Genomic DNA, 24,231 nt, shown 5'->3' with positions numbered 1-24,231 from the left:
TTATTTTTACGCGTATTTATGGCACATTTAATAGAAACCCTGATGACACCATGTAACGGAGTTCGTGTAGCTTAGAAATAACATTATGTAACCCACTCGATGGCCATTAAACTCAATTATATTTGACATTTGGAATATATCTATCTATCTAGCTGGGAAATCGAATGCAAGTCGAATCATAATTATGCATGGGATTAAATGTATACAATCTTAATTAGTCACCATCCCCACCTCAGTATCCATTAATTAAGTCATAAAATATGCCCACAAAAAATGGGACCTCACGAACTTGTGAATATAAACAAAATACGAAGAACCGAAAGACTTAAGTCCGTTTTCGGCACATAGAAAACTAGTCACGGCACCATCAAATAATACTCGTACAACAAATTTAACGATGGAAATTCAAAACAAACCCCAGACGCATCCGCAATTATTTATTTCGGTGGGGAATTACTTGTATCTCACAGCATGGCCAGAATGGACATAATTACCAGACGATAATGGATTCATCATTCCCTTTGCGATGCTGAAGCTTGCCACGATTTGACCTTGAGCTTAACCCACTGTGAGCCGGCGGTACCGAAATTATTTTCGAACCACCTATGGAAAGTTTTCGAAATCATAAAAATATGATATCGATAAATCCATATAAACAATGGGGCTGTCAAAAATTGTCATATAATCTGATACCACTGATGAGGGGATTGTGCTCGGCGAGAAATGCAAGGTAATTTCATACCGTTTTGTGATATAATATGCCATTTCTATTGTCGGGGTTGCTACTTCAAAAATTATGTGGCAAACTGGTTATAAGTAATTTCAAAGTAAGTAATTGCAAACAAAACACAAATGTGGCAAAATGGGTTAAGTGGAAAGCGAAACTGGCCAACAAAGATGCTCTCAAAAACCCCCGATCATGAGTAATCAACTCTTGGGACTTCCCAATCGATGGACAAAGAATCAGTCAGCACGGGTTATCTTCTTTTTCTTTTTCTGTGTATTTCTTTAACAATTAGCTAAACAAATTAATGGTTTCTAAGCGCACACACAAAACGCGTGCACTATCCTAAACTAACTTCGAGCATCGAAAAAGGCCAATATCGCCGCACAACTCCGACAACAGGAACAATAGAGTTGACATCAGCGCACTGGGTTGCCTGGGATCCGTTGGGATGACCGAGCATCTCCGAGGATCTGCTTAGTTCCATCCGGAGCCACCGGAGGACCAGCCGCCGCCGGAGGACCAGCCACCGTGGCTGCCGCCATCGGCGATTCCGGAGCTGATCAGCTTGATGATCTTCACATCCTCGGCGTGATGGGCGTGTCCATGGCCTCCGCTGGAGTACTCGTATCCGTGGCCATGGCCGTGGCTGTGACCCTCCTCCTGGATGACCTTGATGATCTTAACCTCCGAGCCGTGGCCGTGGCTGTGACCATGGTCGTGACCATAATCATGACCGTGAGAGTGGCCTGCCTCGCTGATCACCTTGACGATCTTCACCTCCTCGGGAGCATGGGCATAGCCACCAGAGTAGCCGCCGGCCCATCCGCCGCCGCCATGAACAGCCTCCTCGCTGATGACCTTGACGATGGTGGGGGCGCCGCCTCCGCCGGATGACCAGCCACCACCTCCGCCGGATGACCAGCCACCACCTCCGCCGGATGACCAGCCACCGCTAGCACCACCTCCGATGAATCCGGATTGGGCCAGGCTGACGCAGGCAATCAGGCAGATGAAAACCTGGAGACGGATCAAAAATCAAGAGGCTGTACCCTTATCCGAGCCACAAGGAGCACCTACCTTCATATTGTTGTCGGTTCCACTTGGGTTTAACTGGCACTTGGCGATAGTCGAAGTGGGATTGGGGAGCTTAGCTCGGAAACTGATGACAATGCTCTGCCCTGCGGCTACTATTTATACGGCTCCAATGTGGGTCACCGCGAAGAGAAATGCTCGCCCCCATCTTCCGATTCCCATTCCAAATGTGACATTCGCTGACCCAAGAGCTGTATCACTAATGCACCGATTTTTCCAAGACTCTTAATCACCAGAGCCAATTAATAATGTGAATGTCCCAAGGAGGGTAGCCCTTGGACCTTCACCTTCACCAGATCGTAGGTAAGAAATAAACAAATGGTAAATATGTAAATCAAACCAGTACTCAAATATATTTCGAAACTATCTATTGACGAAATTCTAAAGATACAGATTGGTAAGTAGCCCAAAGTAAAGATGACTTTTCTTCAATATATCTTTAATTATATTTTGGGTTATAGGTTGGAACTTCATTTTAATACAAACAATTTTAAAGATTTAAAGATTTTAAATATGTAGCGGTATATCTTCAATATATTCATTGGCACAAAGATGAAGCAGAAGTTGGCTTGACAACCCTGCTGCAAAAACAGTCTTCAAACATCTGGTCGCCCTGGGCGGAAAATACCTCAACAGGTGTTTTGATTTAGCCCCACTACCGGTTATCGCGATTTGCGATTTGCTATTCGCGATTCTCTTTGTTTTCGCACTGAACTCACTTTCGTGCACCAAATTGGCAAGACACTTTAGATGGGCGAATTATGCAAATCCGCGTGTGGTGGGTCAAAGTGAAAGAAGGCGAATCGGAATCAAAACACCAGCAGCCACCAGTGTTGCGTATGCACATCTGCTTAATTAAGCGCCAAACATCGCGGAGAGCTTGTTTTTTATGGCGCCTCGCATGGAACGGACGCTGAACACTTGGCCAAAACCCATTTGCCAACTTTCTAGCCGCTTTGGGACGTCTGCACTCCGCTGGCATTGTGCTCGTTAGCATTAGGCATATTTATCTTTTTGATTTTTCGCGCCACATCACATTCTGTAATGAGCCCAAATATTTTCCCGACGCTCAAAAGTTACCACATGGGCGTGCGCAACTAGATTGATTTGGCCTTGATTGCATCACATTTCCAGCTACTGATGAAGTGCCTGCAAATATTGTTGCTATGATCGGCATATTTGCCACCGGCGACACATTGCGTTGCAAGACAGACATCCAAGTCGCCAACTGGTTTGTTTGGCCAAAAAAAAGAAATAAATGATCTCAGATCACACCAGATGCATGCGAATGTGGCATCCATTGGCTTTAATTGTACAATTTAAGATATTTAGCACTTTTTTTTTTAAGCACAATTCCCCTGCCCAACTGCCATTAGGCTCGATTTATAGCCGTTGTCCTTGTGTTCGGCGCTCCATATGCAAATCAGGCTCACGCATGAACGCCCAAACATATGCAACAAGACACGGAGCCGGCCAAATGCGATAAATATGTTGATGTGGTCGTGTTTTTTGCACTAGCAACGGCGCTTTCCCGCTTTTCCGCTTTTCCGCGTTTTTTCCATGCGCATTCTTCATTAAAAATAATGAAAATTGAATTTAATTCGCTTGTCGAGCCTAATTATAATTATGTTAATGGCGCATGTTTTTCCACAAAATTTACACAATATTTGTCCAAATCGTCAGCCGATTTCCCCCTCTGGCCAGAGTGCCGCCACCATGGCAGCCAGATAGTATCTGGAAAACCATGTTCCATTCCATTACATATCGTGACAGGGACTCCCGGGTTGGCTTAGTTCGCGATTGCTAATTGGAAGTGCTTTAAACTGATTTTAAACATGCATTTTTGATGGCCCGGCAATGTGCAATTAGCGTCAGAGTTCGCAGAGCATAAGGGAAATTATCATCATAAGACTCGCCTGGTATCCATACTATATGATCGGGGTCAACTCGAATATTAAGTTTTTATAAGTTAATTCTCACAAAGCCTTCGCTTTGAAAGCGGCTTACTAATTTAATGGAAATATCAAACCAAATTGATTCGCCATTTTATTGGCGGGTCAACAATTGTGTTTTAGCGTAATTAGTTGAAAAAACGCGAAATGTTCGACTGATACGGATAATCCACGAATAATTGCTTAAAATTAAGTTAGTTTGCGTTATGCAATAATAATTATTAATTACGTTGAAAGGTAGTCGGCAAATCTCTCCTAAGTGGTTTTCCTTTTGCTTTTCTCTCTGGCCAAAAATCATTCGTTTGTCGCTAATTTTGCCACTTTAGTTTAACCAACGATATGGAAACAATCGCTGAGCTTTAACCAAACCGAAATCAGGCGGAATGGTGGGTGGCCCAAGGGGGTAAGGGTGTGTGTGTGGGAGGGGGGGGGGGAGTGGCATTTCGGTTTTTGGCCAAGTTGGTTACAGCGATTGAATTTAATTAGCTTATCATGAAAGCGTATTCCACATAAATTTATCAAAATTGCTTTACACAGCAGCAGAGACAGTGGCTTTCGCGAGGGGGGTGGGTAGGGGTAGGGGGTGGTGGGCAAATTGCATTACGACCCGCCCATTAAACTGATAAAAACGAGATCCTGGAATGGCGATGGAACGGTGGGCGGTGGGGCGATGGGTGGTGTTTTTCGGCCGGCGGGCTGGCTGAGCGGCACTTTAAAGTTGATGGCTCGAGAGAGAATCTAAAATCAAATTTATTAACGCACATTACAACGCGCTCAGTTCATAGCACACACCCCCTTTCAGTGGGCGGTGGGTGGTGGGTGGTTTTGGGTTTCGAGTTCCATGGGCGTAGGGCGTAGGGTGGCTGCCAAATAATACACAGGCGTTGCCTTTTGTTTTCCGCCAAAGCGTGCGGAAATGTATTTATTTCACGCCAGCGAAAGCCCAGCAAGCGCTGTGTTTAAGAATCGGCTTAAATAATAACAAATTTCCAGGGCGATATCTTTAAAGCTGCCCAAAAGTATGCCGCAATATGTTTTCAATCGGAAAATGACATGCGCTGCATACATTTAGACACCTCAAGAGCTGACTTTCATATCCATATATGCTACCGTATAATATCCATCGGGAGTACCAACCACTGGATACTTTTAGACACTTGAGGAGAGGAATTTCATTCCATGCAATGAAATTATTGTATCCTTCTGATCCTTTACATGCCCAGAAGTATGCTACACTATAAATTCAACCGGGAAGTACCACTGCATAGTTGAAGCAACCTTACAAGTTGACTTTAAGACCCTAGATCCCATCCCATTCCAGGTAATCAGAGCACTAGCACCGTTTGATCCCCACTGATTGTTTGTGTTTCAATTATAATTATTTCAGTTCGCAACCCAATCACAAGGCAGCCCAGCGTAACAATTGTCGGCCCCTCTTCACTTCACCTTGGGCTTATTCCGCCCAAGTGGCTCCAAACGCGCACAGGTATCTGTAAATGTATCTGTATCTGTATCCGCATCATTATAGCCAACCATTAAGCCATGATTACTGCGCTGCGAAGGCGACACCCCATATGCCTTGCACCCAATTTCCAATGGGCTGGGGACGCCTTAAGCCGCTTGGCAAAGTTCGGTCGACTTATTTCGCCTTATCGACGAGGCCTTTGAGGCATCCACTTTGATAGCTGGCCAAGTGTGTTAATTGATAAGCAATCGCTAATCGCGCGACTCGCGGCACCGGCGACAGAAAAAAAAGAGAATGTGAGGGGGTGGCTGGGTGGCCATAGGAGTGTGTTTGCCCCCGATGCGTTACGCTGTCTGCCGTCTCTTTCGCCCACTGTCGCCGTCTCTGTCTCACTGTCAGGCGTTCGCCTGTAGTGTCAACGCGATTATGATGATTATGCCGCTTCGTAGGTTTCACTATGCCGTTCGCAATGATAGCACTGAATCTTAATTAATCTTGAACCTTAATCGAATCAACGAGTATCTTAAAAAGCACTTCCTATGATTGCTTTAGTTGATTTAGTATTTAATAAAAAACAAATATATATAGAAGTGGTTTAAATGATCTTAAATATTATGCTGATCTGAGATATATCTTATATTTCCTAAGGACATGCGGATAGTTTACTGTCGATCCTGTCTTCCAACACCACTGCCCTTAAGCATTTGGCTTAACTCTTTTGTTAATTTAATTAAGCTAGCCAATTTTCATCCTTTCTGACCACATAATCACTATAGTGAATTGTGGGTGGCTCTCATAATGACCTCCTCTGTATGCCAATGCAGATCTGAGTGGCGAGGCCACCGAACAGGAGCAGTATATTAGGACATCGGATGGGGATGGGTGTCAGAAGGGGAGCAACATCATCCGCCCGGCAATTGAAGGCATTTGCGCGTGAAATTACATTGAAAATTTAATTGTGCACACACACACACACACAACGACAAAGTGCAGCAGGTTGCAGTGCATTAGACACGCAAAATTTGCCCATAAATTAAAATTCAACACACCCAGCGAAAGTGCCCCGATTTTCCAGCGCTTTTCCACCGCCTGTCGGGCTTTATACATTACAACTGAGATTATCGGCATCATAATGACAGTCGGACACGAGTCGGGAATAATCATTCAACGACCGTACTCAATGCCAAAGTCATTGATCTCTTGCTTATCTTTGCCACAGATAACGAAATGGTAACGAAATGCACTACAGCTCAAAAGTAACTCGCAATACTTATAAACACATTAAACGGAAGCCTTTGTTTTAATAAAAACAATTCCATCTGCACTACTGTCCTTTTATCACATTTAAGAGCTTGTGCTCTGTCAATAAATGCTGTATTATTAACTAAAAAGGTATGGGGGAGCTGGGAGCTTTCTGCACGCAATCATTAGTTGATTATCTATCGATCTGCTGGATTTCCCAACGATTTCCACTGCCACGCCCCCCTGCTTTTTACCACCTGCGCCCCCACATGCGGAAAGTGGCCGCGCATTTCTCCTGTTGCGGCTGTCTACAAAAAAAAAAAACGAGGCGAAACTGTAGAAAAAACCAGTGCTGTGGAAACCCCTCAGCTGATGCAATTTTCCTGTGCGAAAATTAACAAACAAACACACACACAAACACACAGACGAGTGTGGCAAATGAAAATGCGCGCGCGAGAATTCAATTTGTGGAAAAGAAAATGGTGTTGGATGAGTGGCTGCGAAGGGTCGGGCTATAGCATGTTGTTGGGTTAGGCAATGGTTTAGCCCGCTGCCTGTTTACTTGAGGTTTTCCCAGCACCCAGCACCCATGGTTTTCCTCCATTTTCCCTAGACTTTTCCGCCGACTGTCGGCATATATGAGGGCCAGCCGGAAGGAAATGCAAGCGAACAAACTGAGCGCGCCAGGCAAATACTCAGCCAGAGTGGGTGGGTGGTGCAGTAGTGCAGTGGTGCAGTGGCTCAGTGGCTCGGTGGTTTCGGTCTCGGTCTCGCCAAGGCAGCGTGAATGTCTTGGCTTAGACCAAAAATTGGCACAACCGGAAGTCGATTGAGCTCGCTGCTGCCAGCAGACTTGTCGCCAATCACTCGGCGGGCAGACATGGGTTAAGGGATCTGGATCCGGCACACAGTGTTAAGCAGTGTTTAAAGGCTTTACATAGCGACTGATAGCTCCTGCTTAAGCAAACGCCTTAAATCGGTAAGTTCAGCTTGCAAACAATATACTAGCTGTTATGCAAGCCCAAAACAGATTGGATTAGTCTAGATAATGCAGCGAAAGTTTTCGCAAACCATAAAATTTCAACGTAGCACTTGCGAAAATAAGAAGGTGACCACTTTGATACAATCAAATACAATCATACAATCTTATCCACTCACACTGTGTGCCATAAAACTTAAAGAGGGACAGAGTGAATTACCTAATTATACATATATGTTTATAATCAAGTCCTATTTTTGTCATCAAGCAGCAATAGAAGCAAATGTAATGTTTGAATTTTTCCAGCTAGGGAAACCCTTTTAAAGCCAGCGTTAAGCCGAGTGCTCGACTGATGTTTACTTCATTTTCCTGAGAATATTTCATTTCTGCCGTCATTGTTAACAACTAAGACCCCTTTGGATGCATAGTTGGCGTTGCCAGGACAACGGTGGGTGCCATTCAACAGATCCTGGCACAATTCACATGTGCACCACACTCTATTATTATAGTTTACTAACACTGCGCAAACTACAGGCGAGTAAAAAGAAATATCTAATCGATAAAAGATACTAGTGACGATGGCATTATCATTTTATGATTAAATAGCGTTTGACATATCGTTTTGAAAGGAAAACCACGATAGGTTTTCATTTCATCGTCTTAATGTAGAAGTCGCGCTTCGTCACTACGTAGACGTCTGCCTTAAGAAAAATGTGTATCCTTATTCAGTACTCGAATTCAAATTTTGTAATCATACCCAATTTGGATCAGTGCATAGGTAGTTGGTTCAAAGAGCTGCTGGAATTACTAATGTTGGCAATCTGTTTGGCTGTGCCACGCCCCCGTCCGCGCAGCCCGCCCCCCAGTTGTGTGCCAGTGTGTAGGACCAAATATTTCTATTATTAATGTCTGTTTATCTGCATGCGACGATGTCAGCCGTTCGCTATAGCCAGCCATACAGATATGTACTTATATAAACACAACCATATAAATTTATATGTGTACGAGTGTACATATATATTTATGTGCATATATATATATATGTATATATCCCCGATCTGTGGGGGTGTCTTTGTTTACGCTGCTTTATGGGCTTCGATTAATTTTGCGCGTAAATGGCGAGGGGGGAGGTGCGGAAAAGTGCAATTTGTTGTTGTTATCTGCGGGGCTATATTTAAACATAGTTTATTAGTTGTTGTTGCAGCGATTAAAAGCGTGGCAGACTCCTAGCCCACACCATGCTCTTGGCAAAAATATTGCAGACATTTAGTTTGAAGATGGCCAAATTCGAGGGCGGGAAAAGCTCGCGAAAAATGATTACGTTCAATCACAAGAATTATTTTAAATCGCTGTGCTCGGGTTATCACGTTATCAACTCAATTATCTACGCAGTTAAGCCAATATCGATGTACTGATTGTGTATGTTTTTGGCCAGATTATGCCCAGAATGCAGCTGTGTTACGCACATTAAGAAATCGAGATATATATGTATATGTATGGATAGATAGATAGATATATAGATAGATGACAGATAGATAGATAGATAGATAGATAGATAGATAGATAGATAGATAGATAGATAGATAGATAGATAGAAAGATAGATAGATAGATAGATAGGTAGATAGATGACAGACAGATAGATAGATAGATATATAGATAGATAGAAAAATAGATAGATAGATAGATAGAAAGATGGATAGATAGATAGATAGATAGATAGATAGATAGATAGATAGATAGATAGATAGATAGATAGACAGATAGATAGATAGATAGATAGATAGATAGATAGATAGATATATAGATAGATAGATAGATAGATAGATAGATCGAGCTATATTTGCTATCTGCCAATTAAGTTACTCGTATTTTCCTTTAGTGCAACCATGATGTTATAAAGATATTTTAACATTAAATTGTTAAATATAAACGTGGATAACAACATATTAAATTACAGTAGTACAAGTTAAATTTAAACATCCAAATAAAAATGGTAAATAACAATAACTTCGTTACCATAGAAAATGAATACTTCCTTATTTAGTCATTGAATATATTTAAATTCAAAAATTTGTATGTACGATTAGTTATCGAATTAGTCGTGCAGTTCTGACGTAAACATTCCGACATTCTGAACATTAAAGACTCATTATAATCTGTGGCTCAGTGGCTCGGTGGTTTCGGTCTCGGTCTCGCCAAGGCAGCGTGAATGTCTTGGCTTAGACCAAAAATTGGCACAACCGGAAGTCGATTGAGCTCGCTGCTGCCAGCAGACTTGTCGCCAATCACTCGGCGGGCAGACATGGGTTAAGGGATCTGGATCCGGCACACAGTGTTAAGCAGTGTTTAAAGGCTTTACATAGCGACTGATAGCTCCTGCTTAAGCAAACGCCTTAAATCGGTAAGTTCAGCTTGCAAACAATATACTAGCTGTTATGCAAGCCCAAAACAGATTGGATTAGTCTAGATAATGCAGCGAAAGTTTTCGCAAACCATAAAATTTCAACGTAGCACTTGCGAAAATAAGAAGGTGACCACTTTGATACAATCAAATACAATCATACAATCTTATCCACTCACACTGTGTGCCATAAAACTTAAAGAGGGACAGAGTGAATTACCTAATTATACATATATGTTTATAATCAAGTCCTATTTTTGTCATCAAGCAGCAATAGAAGCAAATGTAATGTTTGAATTTTTCCAGCTAGGGAAACCCTTTTAAAGCCAGCGTTAAGCCGAGTGCTCGACTGATGTTTACTTCATTTTCCTGAGAATATTTCATTTCTGCCGTCATTGTTAACAACTAAGACCCCTTTGGATGCATAGTTGGCGTTGCCAGGACAACGGTGGGTGCCATTCAACAGATCCTGGCACAATTCACATGTGCACCACACTCTATTATTATAGTTTACTAACACTGCGCAAACTACAGGCGAGTAAAAAGAAATATCTAATCGATAAAAGATACTAGTGACGATGGCATTATCATTTTATGATTAAATAGCGTTTGACATATCGTTTTGAAAGGAAAACCACGATAGGTTTTCATTTCATCGTCTTAATGTAGAAGTCGCGCTTCGTCACTACGTAGACGTCTGCCTTAAGAAAAATGTGTATCCTTATTCAGTACTCGAATTCAAATTTTGTAATCATACCCAATTTGGATCAGTGCATAGGTAGTTGGTTCAAAGAGCTGCTGGAATTACTAATGTTGGCAATCTGTTTGGCTGTGCCACGCCCCCGTCCGCGCAGCCCGCCCCCCAGTTGTGTGCCAGTGTGTAGGACCAAATATTTCTATTATTAATGTCTGTTTATCTGCATGCGACGATGTCAGCCGTTCGCTATAGCCAGCCATACAGATATGTACTTATATAAACACAACCATATAAATTTATATGTGTACGAGTGTACATATATATTTATGTGCATATATATATATATGTATATATCCCCGATCTGTGGGGGTGTCTTTGTTTACGCTGCTTTATGGGCTTCGATTAATTTTGCGCGTAAATGGCGAGGGGGGAGGTGCGGAAAAGTGCAATTTGTTGTTGTTATCTGCGGGGCTATATTTAAACATAGTTTATTAGTTGTTGTTGCAGCGATTAAAAGCGTGGCAGACTCCTAGCCCACACCATGCTCTTGGCAAAAATATTGCAGACATTTAGTTTGAAGATGGCCAAATTCGAGGGCGGGAAAAGCTCGCGAAAAATGATTACGTTCAATCACAAGAATTATTTTAAATCGCTGTGCTCGGGTTATCACGTTATCAACTCAATTATCTACGCAGTTAAGCCAATATCGATGTACTGATTGTGTATGTTTTTGGCCAGATTATGCCCAGAATGCAGCTGTGTTACGCACATTAAGAAATCGAGATATATATGTATATGTATGGATAGATAGATAGATATATAGATAGATGACAGATAGATAGATAGATAGATAGATAGATAGATAGATAGATAGATAGATAGATAGATAGATAGATAGAAAGATAGATAGATAGATAGATAGGTAGATAGATGACAGACAGATAGATAGATAGATATATAGATAGATAGAAAAATAGATAGATAGATAGATAGAAAGATGGATAGATAGATAGATAGATAGATAGATAGATAGATAGATAGATAGATAGATAGATAGATAGACAGATAGATAGATAGATAGATAGATAGATAGATAGATAGATATATAGATAGATAGATAGATAGATAGATAGATCGAGCTATATTTGCTATCTGCCAATTAAGTTACTCGTATTTTCCTTTAGTGCAACCATGATGTTATAAAGATATTTTAACATTAAATTGTTAAATATAAACGTGGATAACAACATATTAAATTACAGTAGTACAAGTTAAATTTAAACATCCAAATAAAAATGGTAAATAACAATAACTTCGTTACCATAGAAAATGAATACTTCCTTATTTAGTCATTGAATATATTTAAATTCAAAAATTTGTATGTACGATTAGTTATCGAATTAGTCGTGCAGTTCTGACGTAAACATTCCGACATTCTGAACATTAAAGACTCATTATAATCTTCAGTGAACATTTTGCCTAATGACGAAATCGTTTTGCAACTCAAAATTACAAATTACACAGTAGTGCGAATTGGAGGCACATTTTGGTTAGCCCACCTGGAAATGATCTCACCTCATGGCATTTTTTTTTTTTTTTGTGCTGATGCATTGCCATTTTATTGAGGAAAGTCTACTCGTAAAAAAAAATTAGATTGTAAATCGCCGGAGTAGAATTTTCGCAGTTAATCACAAATGCTTAAGTTTGTTTATTTCTTGATTTTGCTGCCAGTGGGTGGAGATAACATTCCACATTGATACAGCTTTACCTTATAGTTTAAGGTATTGCAAGTTGCAAAAAATAAAGATAAACAAAATTTAGGGGGCCAGTTTGTAATTTTTAAACCAAACATGAAAGGGAAATCGGCGGGTAAATGTTTGCCCACAAATGTATTCGTGTTTAGACACAAATTGCTTAGATAGTGACGCACCCCGTTCCAAGATTAGGCGTTCTTGATAAACACTGCTAATAAACACGGTCCGCGAATAAACAAACAAAACATTGCAAAATATTAAAATATCAGATTGGCGCAGACATGAGTTTATTACTTATGCACCGCGGAAAAAATCGGCTGCTTTTTGGGACTTCAATATATCGGGCTGGAAATACAAATTAATTACTAATAAAATTATTTCAATACAAAGCATCATCACTTTTCTAACTATATAATGGTATCTTATATGATCCTTAAAACTTAAGGTTGGAAAAAGGAAATATTAGGGATATGGCTTCATAAATAAAAACCACTAGTTTTCGAAATCATTCGCAAAGTTGCTCCAACATATGGTTATTGTTCGGAATCCTAAAATATTTATTTATCACTAGTTAGTGACAATAAAATCTCTAGTATTTTCCAATCATGTATGGTGTCTATAGGTATGCATCAATATATTTTGATTTGAAAATTTTAAGAAATGACTCCGTGGTGATTTCAAGGTGATTTCAAGATACTAGGAAGTGCGCGCACCGAATTCAGCCGGATTTTCTCGCAGTGCACATATTCGCACACATGCTAGAGCTTTTCGCCATCGAAGTGCGAATCGCGCTTATCTAATGAGTCGATAATCGCGGCGAGTGGCGGCGGCGAAGGAAGTGCATCGACGAGCGGTATTTTCTGGGAGCTTTTCCGCTGGCCCGTGGAGCCCGGAGGCGACTGGCCGACGTGACCGCCGGCACATCGGACATCCCATGGGCAAAGCTTCCCGCGGGTTCTGGTTCTGCCGGCTCTAGTTGCGGCTCCCACTCTGGGAGTGCGTTTGTGATTGTGTATATAAGGCCCCATGCAGGGCGTGCGTCCCGCGCATTGTGCAAAAAGCTCTACTCGCGTTCGCTTCGCATCAGCTCGCCGCATTCCAGTCCGCATCCGGAGTAGTGTCCAGTATCGTCACTCGTCCCGATTTCCCGAGAGCAAGCAGCATGTGGTCGAAAATTGGCATCGCCGGAGCCCTGCTCGTGATGGGTGGCGTCCTGTCCTCCAGCGTGGTGGATAACTTCGCCTACGTGGACCGCTCGCTGCCGGTGGCCATGCCCAAGGCGAAGGCCTTCCAAGTGAAGCAGGAGTGAGGATTCCCGGACGGAGGATCCCAGGAGGAGGGGGTGTCTCAAGTGGATCCCGGTTGGCTGTCGATTAGGCAGTTCCTGGAGCAGGAACCCCGTGCTCTTCACTCGGCAGCAGGGATATCTACTGGCCAGCCTGCTACTCCGGCTTGTGTTTGAGCTACAAGTGGACCACAAGTGGGAAATAGTTGGTGCAGGTCAACAAGTCGATGCACCCGCTGGGAAGCCCCCTCCTTGCCCACAGGAACAATTTGAGCACTAAACTTTAATTTATATGTTTTTTTTTTAACTTAATGTGACTAATTTAAGGAGTTCCCTATGCGTAAGCAATAAATAAGTTAAACGAACTCGTTTGCTATGTGTGTGTGTCATTTGATTTGATTCGAAGACCAGTGTGCAATTATCGCAGTGAATAATGAGGTATTGACATCGGTGGGCAATTAGTGACAAAAAGAATACAACCGACCACGAAAGCAAAGCGTTTTATTTGGCGGCTCTATAAAAGCCAATTAGCATGACAAATTTTGTTTGATGAGTCCAATGGAATGCCAAATTGTTATACGGAACGCCCTTTTGAATCACATTTGGATAATTTCTTTGTGTTTCAACGTTTGCTTTTCTGTATTTGCAGTTCCAAATACACATGGTCATATTATTTTCCTTATCTTTCGACTCGTCCTTCTGCTTTTCTAAGTTCAGTTTTTACTTGAAATTTTAAATCACATTTGGTTAAATTGTTTATGTGTTAACATGTGCTTCTTCATATGTTCTACATTTTCATTTCTTGCATTGAGTTGTCGGAATCCTTCTTATCCTTCGACTTGTCCTTCCGCTGATCTTTGATCAGATTTAATTTTGAATCACATTTGGTTAATTTCTTAATGTTTTCGCATGTGCTATTATGTGCTCTTTTCTTGGGTTGGATTATACGAGTTATTCATATTCTTTGACTCGTCCTCCTTATTTCTTTGTTCGGACACTGGACTGGAGGTGTGTTTTGTTTCCAAGATGTTCAACATTATATTTGGTTGGTTTGTGTTTTCCCAATTATTCAATTGTTCGAGTCAAAACTCTTCCTCCGGCATTTCTTTGTTCAGACTCCGCTTGGCCTTTTCTGCAGCAGCCGAAGCTGCAGCCTCCTGAGCCTCCTGAGCCTCCTTCATGGCCTTGATCCTCTTGGCCATTATAGATTTCCGCAGCCTCTCCTGGGATGAGCGCTTGAGGATAGCGGGCAGAATGATTGGTGGGAACATGCTCTCATCAAATGGATCCGTAGGGTTACAGGCCGCAGGAGGTGCTGGAGTAGGGTCAACTGGCGGAGCTGGAGTGGGAGCCAGCGTTGTAGTATGAGGCGGATCTGGTGTATGTTCCGGATGTGGAGTGGGAGCCGGATCTGGAGTGGATTCCGGAGCCGGACCTGGAGTGGATTCCGGAGCCGGACCTGGAGTGGATTCCGGAGCCGGACCTGGAGTGGATTCCGGAGCCGGACCTGGAGTGGATTCCGGAGCCGGACCTGGAGTGGATTCCGGAGCCGGACCTGGAGTGGATTCCGGAGCCGAACCTGGAGTGGATTCAGGAGCCGGATCATCAGCTGAATATGCAGTAGGAGCATCAACTGGTGGTGGAGCAACAGTATCAGCTGGTCGAGGAGCAGGCACTGCAGGTGGAGCTGGAGCTGCAAAATGCTTGGATACTTGGGGCTTGCCAGGATGTAAATATGTTGCATTCGGCCTTGGAAAAGCTTTGGTGGCCTGCGGTGGCTTTCCGATGGGCATCTTGAAGGGCAATGATGGCTGCAGATTGAGAGGCTGCTGATCGGTAAGCCATTTCTTGACCAGAGCTTGTCCCATGGGTCCAGGAAAGTAATGGGACAGCATGGCCGGCGTAGGCTTCATCATCAGCATCTGGATGGGCACCATCTGCGGCCAATTGCCAAAGTGGGCGGCAGTGAAGGAGAGCAGCTGTGGGGCGGTGAAGAATATTTGATGCTGGCTGCCATCGGGTTCCTTCTTCACCGCCTTGAAGTACGGGGATACCGCGTTGTCGATCACCGAGATGATCACATCCGGACCAAAGAGCCGAAGTTTCTCGCGCAGATGGGCGCTGATCAACACGCGCCTCGAAGTGGTTGTGGTATTCGGCACCTCCTTGACTGCCACTTTGGAAGGGGGCGGGTTAGGAACCCCATCATTGCAATGGCTGGGCAGCACCCAGGGCTGATGGGCCGGCTGGACAACGACCTTAGGATATATTTCATTCTCCAGCGGATTAATGACGTGTGCCAAGAAGTTCGGTACCGGCGGCAGTGGAGGAGGCGTCGGCGGACGACGACGCTTGGTTGCGCGTGGTTTAGGTTTGGGACCTGGCTTCCGGCCACGCTTACCCTTTGTCGGTGGCTTGGGGGTGGGTTCATGCGAGGATTCAGGGTGCAAGGGCACTGTGATGGGGAAAAACGGTGGAATTGTGTTGTTGTTGTTGTTCAAGGACGCTGGTGGCACATAGTAATCCACCAGCTCAATGATTGTGTTTGGTTCCTCCACCATCACCACGACATTAGTGGTCCCTACTGGATTCACAGTCGGAGTATCGTTCATGGAAATAGTGCTCGTATCAATAAGTATTTTTGGATTTCCATTCTCGGTCCTTCCGTTGATATTTTGTTCGTTTTGTGATATTTCGACCAACGGTGATACAGTGTTTATCATCTGGGATATTTCATTTATGGGAGCAACAGTTTCATTTCCCTGGACATAGATTGTCTGTGTATCAAGAATGTCCTTGAGTCGGGTTATTCCATCTGGGATGGAGACAAAAGTGTTCTCTTCCTGAGCTATTCCATCCATTGGAGATATTGTGTAATCTTTTGCGCATATTTCAGACATTGGCGCAAACGCATTCTTCTCATATTTTTCGAACACTGCATCCATTCCGGTAACAGGAGTATTTTCCATATTCTCGGACATTCCTGCTTTGAACATTGGAGAAATGACTTTCTCCTCGGATTTTTGGGACACTTCATACATTCCGGTTAAAGGTGTAAATTCCATATCCTCGGACATAATTGCCTTGAACATTGGCAAAATGGCTTGCTCCTGATAGTTTTCGAACACTGCATCCATTCCGGGAACAGGAGTATTTTCCATATTCTCGGACATTTCTGCTTTGAACATTGGCGCAAATGCATTCTCCTCATATTTTTCGAACACTGCATACATTCCGGGAACAGGAGTATTTTGCATTTCTTCGGACATTTCTGCTTTGAACATTGGCGCAATTGCATTCTTCTGATATTTTTGGGACACTTCATACATTCCGTGAACAGGAGTATTTTGCATTTCTTCGGACATTTCTGCTTTGAACATTGGCGCAATTGCATTCTTCTGATATTTTTGGAACATTTCATACATTCCGGGAACAGGAGTATTTTCCATATTCTCGGACATTTCTGCTTTGAACATTGGCGCAAATGCATTCTCCTCATATTTTTCGAACACTGCATCCATTCCGGTAACAGGAGTATGTTGCATTTCTTCGGACATTTCTGCTTTGAACATTGGCGCAATTGCATTCTTCTGATATTTTTGGGACACTTCATACATTCCGGGAACAGGAGTATTTTCCATATTCTCGGACATTTCTGCTTTGAACATTGGCGCAAATGCATTCTCCTCATATTTTTCGAACACTGCATACATTCCGGGAACAGGAGTATTTTGCATTTCTTCGGACATTTCTGCTTTGAATATTGGCGCAATTGCATTCTCCTGATATTTTTGGGACACTTCATACATTCCGGTAAAAGGAGTATTTTGCATTTCTTCGCACATTTCTGCTTTGAACATTGGCGCAATTGCATTCTCCTGATATTTTTGGGACACTTCATACATTCCGGGAACAGGAGTATTTTCCATATTCTCGGACATTTCTGCTTTGAACATTGGCGCAATTGCATTCTCCTCATATTTTTGGGACACTTCATACATTCCGGTAAAAGGAGTATTTTGCATTTCTTCGCACATTTCTGCTTTGAACATTGGCGCAATTGCATTCTCCTGATATTTTTGGGACACTTCATACATTCCGGGAACAGGAGTATTTTGCATTTCTTCGGACATTTCTGCTTTGAACATTGGCGCAATTGCATTCTCCTCATATTTTTGGGACGCTTCATACATTCCGGTAAAAGGAGTATTTTGCATTTCTTCGCACATTTCTGCTTTGAACATTGGCGCAATTGCATTCTCCTGATATTTTTGGGACATTTCATACATTCCGGGAACAGGAGTATTTTCCATATTCTCGGACATTTCCGCTTTGATCATTGTCGAAATTGCATTCTCCTCATATTTGTGGGACACTTCATACATTCCGGGAACAGGAGTATTTTCCATATTCTCAGACATTTCTGCTTTGAGCATTGGCGCAATTGGATTCTCCTCATATTTTTCGAACACTTCATACATTCCGGGAACGGGAAAATTTTCCATATTCTCGGACATTTCTGCTTTGAACATTCGCGCAATGGCATTCTCCTGATATTTTTGGGACACTTCATACATTCCGGTAACAGGAGTATTTTGCATTTCTTGGCACATTTCTGCTTTGAACATTGGCGCAATTGCATTCTCCTCATATTTTTCGAACACTTCATACATTCCGGGAACGGGAAAATTTTCCATATTCTCGGACATTTCTGCTTTGAACATTCGCGCAATTGCATTCTCCTCATATTTTTGGGACACTTCATACATTCCGGGAACAGGAGTATTTTCCATATTCTCGGACATTTCTGCTTTGAACATTGGCGCAATTGCATTCTCCTGATTTTTTTGGGACACTTCATACATTCCCGTAACAGGAGTAATTTCCATATCCTCGGACATTTCTGCTTTGAACATTGGCGCAATTGCATTCTCCTCATATTTTTGGGACACTTCATACATTCCGGGAACAGGAGTATTTTCCATATTCTCGGACATTTCTGCTTTGAGCATTGGAGCAATGACTTTCTCCTCATATTTTTGGGACACTTCATACATTTCGGGAACAGGAGTATTTTCCATATTCTCGGACATTTCTGCTTTGAGCATTGGAGCAATGACTTTCTCCTCAGATTTTTGGGACACTTCATACATTCCGGTAATGGGAGTAATTTCCATTTTCTCGGACATTTCTACTTTGGGTGCCTGGAAATGAGAAGAGGTCAGTTTGGCAGAATTATGGTTGGGAATCCCGCCCTGCAGCACCACATATTAATTTGCATTTGGTTCAAGCCTCATTTGCTTTTATTCCTGCTGACTCTTCAACTCAAACCCACTACCAATTTCATTCGCTTTCTCGCTGCTGGTCAGTCAACAAATAGGTACAGTTCAAGAAAATTTGTACATATTTTAATATTGAGTGTAGTAATATTGAATCAAATGAGTGAGAAACAAGCAGGTTGATAAGACGGAATAAAGGAACTTGAAAATGCGTATCACTTTGATGTTGTGTATTAAAAAACTGCCAACGAAGTCGACCAGTATTTTTGAAAGTGCACACACACAATCTCTGCCCCTGTCCACAAACACGAAAAATGACTGGCAAGCCGCAAATACTTTGTCAGGCTCAAGTTGACAGTCGTCCTGGATCCCGAGTCCTGGTTTTGTTCCTGGCGCCATAGGCTCATTCTGACCCCCCTCCCCACCTCGCCTCGCCTCACCACCCCGTCACCGAACCGGCCCGCCGCCTCTGTCCCCACGCATTTGACACTTTTTTGCGGAAGCCATATGCCGGGGATTCCCCGCCCTTTCATCTCTGCCCGTTTTTGCGTGTGCGGAGGCATTTGGCAGAACAGATTGTTGAAGATTTGATTTCGGGCAGAGAGCTTTGCCACTGGACGCCGCCCTGCCCCCACTCCACGCCACTCCTCACCATTCCCCATCATTCCCGAACATCCCAGCATCCTAGCGTCCTAGCATCTAACCACCAGCCACTGGAACAATCGTTAATCTAATGAAAGATGACATTTCATGTGGGCCCGGAGATGTTTATGTCCCAACAACACTTGAGCGGGCTGTGGCATGTGACCACTGAAGTCTCCACTTCCATCTCCATCTCCACCAGCAGCTCCCACCGAGATGGCTCTTCCAGTTGCTCGCATCTCATCCGATTTGCTGGGGGCATTCATCATTCCCCGGCTTTCGCCTTTCGGCTTTCGGAGCTCTGATGAATAAGCGGCTAGCTAAGCAGGGGAACCCATCACTACAGTCTGTAGATGGCCAGGAGAGTGAGATTCGAGATGAGGGAGCTGGCTGCGATCAAAGGTCAATTTACAAGCCGGGACTGACTCATGACCAAGATATCTGGTCTATATATCAAATAGGGCATTCGTCACTTAATATGCAACGTAGTAATTAGAGATATGAGCTACGCGGGTAGACGAACTAAAGTCCCTTGAGATTTTTGGGATATATGTTCAACATTAATCAGATCTTAAGATGAAGAAAAATGCATTGTTAACTTTGCTATATATATTATAATAGCACTCAGCCAATAGAAGTTGGCTAAGAAATTTGCGTGCAACTAATGCAGTTAGGTACAAAGTCCTTGTTCAAATTAATCTCATTAAACTATAGTTCGCTATTGACCATTTTCTCGGTGCCATGTTAACTAGCTGCCACGCCCACCTCGGCTGCCTCGCCGCCCAGCACTCAGTGGCCCAATAAAATTTGATTAGCCAAACAGTTCGGCGCGGCGACATGGACAGGACGAGGACCAGGCCAAATCCTTGGGAGGCCCCAAGAATATCAGAAATTATGGGGGCCAAACGGGGTGGCAGGGCGGTGCGACCCCACCAATTTCCGGGGGACATGTGTATTGTGTATTCATGGGGCCAGTGGAGGCAGTGGAGAGCAGAGGACGACGCGGCAGGACATCAGGCAACTTTGGGTTAATTTACATTATAAACTTTGAATATTTTATTGTTTGCCCAGGCTAAGGACACCAGCTGGCCCCGGGCGAGAGATCCTGGCCACTGCCTTCTGGCCCCTAGCTAGTAGCTCCTCCGGCTCCCTCGATTCGTCCTTCTTCGTTCTTGGCCACGTTATTGACACTTTTGCGGGCAAGTGGGAATGTGGGAGTGGGAATGGGCTGGCTGCTGGCTAAAAGGTTCTGTGGTCAGCAGAACGAGGTCTGTGACTCTGATTTAATGGCGGCATCAACATTTTGGGGCAAATTATGACGAAGCTTGGTCGCTAGGATATCACGCCCACTGGCCGCCCATCATTAGCATGGGCTTTTGCTTGTTAAGCTTTTAAGCATCGAGTTACTAAATAATTAAACAATTTCCCTCGCACACGAAATCGGCCACAGAATTCGGTACATGAAAGGGGCACAGAAACAGGTGCCTACATTAAATTGAACTTCATATAAAGTGAAATGCCATTGAATTGTCCTCGTTATCGAATCGCTAATATCGACCTTTGGTCGCTCACAACTCCCGGTCTTAATTATGCATTTTATTCGGGCCTCCGAGTCGAAAATTCAGAGCCGAATATCAAATGTCAATTAGTCAAGGCCCAAAGCTTAGTTATTAATTTGCAATTTGTGTTTCATTTTAATGAGGTCTTTCTAGCTCAAAAGTGAACAAAAATATACAAATTATCCATCTGTTTTAACTCTGAGCGTTATAATAATCTGAATCCTATTTGCGTTGCCCTACGAACTGCAAATGAAAGGGGAAAGTTAAATCTATATGCAATAATCTGGGAAACGTATCAATACTTATAAATTACACACATGTAATCTATCCAAAATACCAGATGAATGACTGTACATATGTATATATGCCATTGAGCTTTTTGGCGAACACGCTTTACATTTTCATGGCAAAAGCCACGCATATTTTACTCAAAGGGTATTTAATCCTTCGTTTAGTTTCATTTCAGTTAATCGCAGTACGCAGCTGCATTGATTTTCCCGGATTTCCCGGCTATTGAAAACTGTACTTTATGGGCTTGGAACGTTTTTCCCAGAACCGGGCTTACACCAACTGATGAAAGTTTTGCTTTCGCTGCTAATAAGCTACGTGTCGCATTTACCTTTTGGGTGGGCGAAGTGGGTGGAGTGGGTGGCTGTTTTGGGGGTGGTTGGGTGGCTTTGCAACGCGGCTTTCGGACTAATAAAAACAAGAGACAGTTTAAGCCGTCGTTTCGTGTCGGCTCTTTGTTCTTTTGGCTGCTTTGAACCACATATGAATAAACTGCCACTAATCCAGCAGCCAAAACACAGAAAACGAGAGGAGTAGGGGGAGAAGGGATGCTGCGATGCGGGGGAGAGGGGAAATTAATAATTTATAAATGTTAGCGGGGCGTCAGGTATTAGGAACGGGATTTTCAACGCCTTTTGCTTGGAACTTTTGCCGCGGGGGAAAACTTGGCTGGGAAAACTCATTTAAAGAAATGCGCTCCGCTTATCACCGCCCTGGCATCGAAATTAGCCAAAGCAAAAAGTGCGCGGCGGAAAATGGGGAAAGCGGCGGGAAAACACAAGGACAAAGCGTATGCAGGCACTGCAATAAATTATAATGCAAATCCGCCTTTGAGATCGCAACAACAACGGCTACAAAACGGGCATTAAATGCCCGCCACTTGACTGCGCCACACATTTTTCCACATTTTTTTCACATTTTTTCACATTTTTCACTTTTTTTTCGGCCCACTGCGTCGTTCTTGTTGTTCGTCCATTTAAAATGATAAAAATCGCCGGCAATTTCTGCGCCCGCGATGAAAGAGATGTTGAGGGAGGGGCCTGGCAGGGTTAAACGTTGTGTTTGCTGGGCAAAAGGAAGCTTTTCACTCACCAATCAAACGAAAACTGCAAAATATTCAAAATATTCTTAATTCAACTCGAAACTGTTTTTTCCGTGCGCTCCGACGACTTCGAAACTAGAACTGAAACTGAGCATCTGAATTCTCGATCCGGCCCAGTTCGATTGACATCCCGTCCACAGTCGACTTGTGAGGGAGAAATGCCGATCTGGAACTATTTACTATTGGGAATTTGACACGCTTTTTGGGCATAAGTTTATATCTCGTAAACTATTTAAAATACGATGATCATTTTATTTCTAATCTTATAGATGCCTTCAGAATTTGTCAAATTTTGAAAAACACATTTATGGCATAAAAACGGATGAAATTTCCCGTAGTGCTTTGTTAAATCAAAAATCTCCATTAATAGATACTTTAGCAACAACAATAATATTGTCATACATTTTCTAAATAAAACAGACACAAATATATCTAAGGGATACCTTAGAAATCTAATAGATTTCTTATCTGCATCAGTATTTGAAAATTAGGAATATCTTCACTTCCTATAACCTCGAGAACATCCTTCACTTCTCTACAACAGATGTTCCTTTCTTTTGGCCCCACATCGCTCATCACAACAGAAACCGTTGTAATCCGATCTCGAAAAGGGGAACTTCTCCCCGTGCAAATTTATAAACATATGTAAATGCTTAACCGTATTTAAGGGCCCAGTCCCGCCCCCATTCACCCATTTAATCTGCCGCAAAATGTTTGAAAATTGCACTTAAAGGCGCAAAAGTTTAAATGCGAAATGCTGACAAATGCGTTTCGATTTCCATTCACAAAAGGGGGCTCATCGTCGGGTATTTCATTCCATATATCTCAAAGTTGGAAATTAAATTAAATTTCTTTATTGGCACTTTTTTTCCTGCATTCGTTTCATTTCGTTTGCTACGCATATGCATATGCAAAATCCAAAGAGGGTGTCCTTCGCTGGGTGGCCAAAAAGGGGGTGGCTGGGTGGTTGGGTGGCTGTGTGATTGGGTGGCTGGGTGGTTGTATGGACAGGCAAAGCAATCAGCAGCAATAAATGATAAGCTTCGAGGCAACAAAGCCCAAGCCGAAAGACGCACATGAACACAAAGAGTCGTCGTCTGGGAGGCGGAAATTCCGTTTTCAGGGAAGGAATGGCAGGCAGAAGGGAACGTCTTAGATGCCGGAGCCCAAGAAAACTGTCATCCACAGGAAAAGTGGTGGCGACTCACTGGGAAATAGGCTTTCAGCGCTCGCTTCTGCTTGGTCAATATCGGAAAATCGAAGCGGGGACGGGGGCGTCTGCTTGTCTGGGGCTACTGTGCAACATATTTGCCGCTAACGAAGCGCACGATTTCCAATAATGCCCAGAATGCGTCTGGGAGATGCGGATGCTGCTGCTCCATACCCTCGAAAACAATTGACCCGGGGTGGCTTGGCGTTTTAATCTCCTTGGATAAAAAGGACGCCAGTGGGTGCAACTCATGTGACTATGAGTTATGTTGGGCATAGGTATCCTCATGTTCAGATAATATCTTATTATTAAATTATATTGATAGACAAGAAGTAGTGATTATGTACAAATAAAATGCAGTAGTAGTGATCGTACCTTCTGTTTTCCTAGAACGAAGCATTCAAAGCTTCCATTTCATTTTTACAGGGTATCCCGCCAGTTCAACCCCCAGTTGGCGACACCCCCAGTGCCACACACATGCGAATACAATTGCACGGGGTGTTTGGCTAGGGCATGTGTCCTCATAAAACGTACGCCAAATGGACACAAACACTC

General features: G+C 43.1%; 3 protein-coding genes across 3 annotated transcripts; 1 reads left to right on the top strand and 2 right to left on the bottom strand.

Annotated features, from left to right (window-relative positions):
• Positions 1–996: 996 nt before the first annotated feature.
• On the bottom strand, positions 997–1,957 carry LOC6726401 (keratin, type I cytoskeletal 9). The gene is made up of 2 exons (XM_039296720.2): positions 1,805–1,957; positions 997–1,744 (listed from the first exon to the last, which is right to left on the bottom strand). Exons 1-2 carry the CDS (start codon positions 1,808–1,810, stop codon positions 1,202–1,204), a joined length of 549 nt encoding a protein of 182 aa, XP_039152654.1. The 5' UTR covers positions 1,811–1,957; the 3' UTR covers positions 997–1,201.
• An 11,109-nt stretch (positions 1,958–13,066) lies between these two features.
• On the top strand, positions 13,067–13,961 carry LOC27206335. Its single transcript, XM_016172377.2, has 2 exons — positions 13,067–13,090; positions 13,288–13,961. Exons 1-2 carry the CDS (start codon positions 13,067–13,069, stop codon positions 13,618–13,620), a joined length of 357 nt encoding a protein of 118 aa, XP_016039973.2. The 3' UTR covers positions 13,621–13,961.
• On the bottom strand, positions 13,865–22,591 carry LOC27207268. The gene is made up of 2 exons (XM_039296719.2): positions 22,457–22,591; positions 13,865–18,800 (listed from the first exon to the last, which is right to left on the bottom strand). Exon 2 carries the CDS (start codon positions 18,783–18,785, stop codon positions 14,679–14,681), a length of 4,107 nt encoding a protein of 1,368 aa, XP_039152653.1. The 5' UTR covers positions 18,786–18,800; positions 22,457–22,591; the 3' UTR covers positions 13,865–14,678.
• Positions 22,592–24,231: the final 1,640 nt, after the last annotated feature.

Source organism: Drosophila simulans, chromosome X, assembly GCF_016746395.2.
Source record: "Drosophila simulans strain w501 chromosome X, Prin_Dsim_3.1, whole genome shotgun sequence".
Classification (NCBI taxonomy): Eukaryota; Metazoa; Arthropoda; class Insecta; order Diptera; family Drosophilidae; genus Drosophila; species Drosophila simulans.
This window is presented reverse-complemented; position numbering and strand designations above follow the sequence as displayed.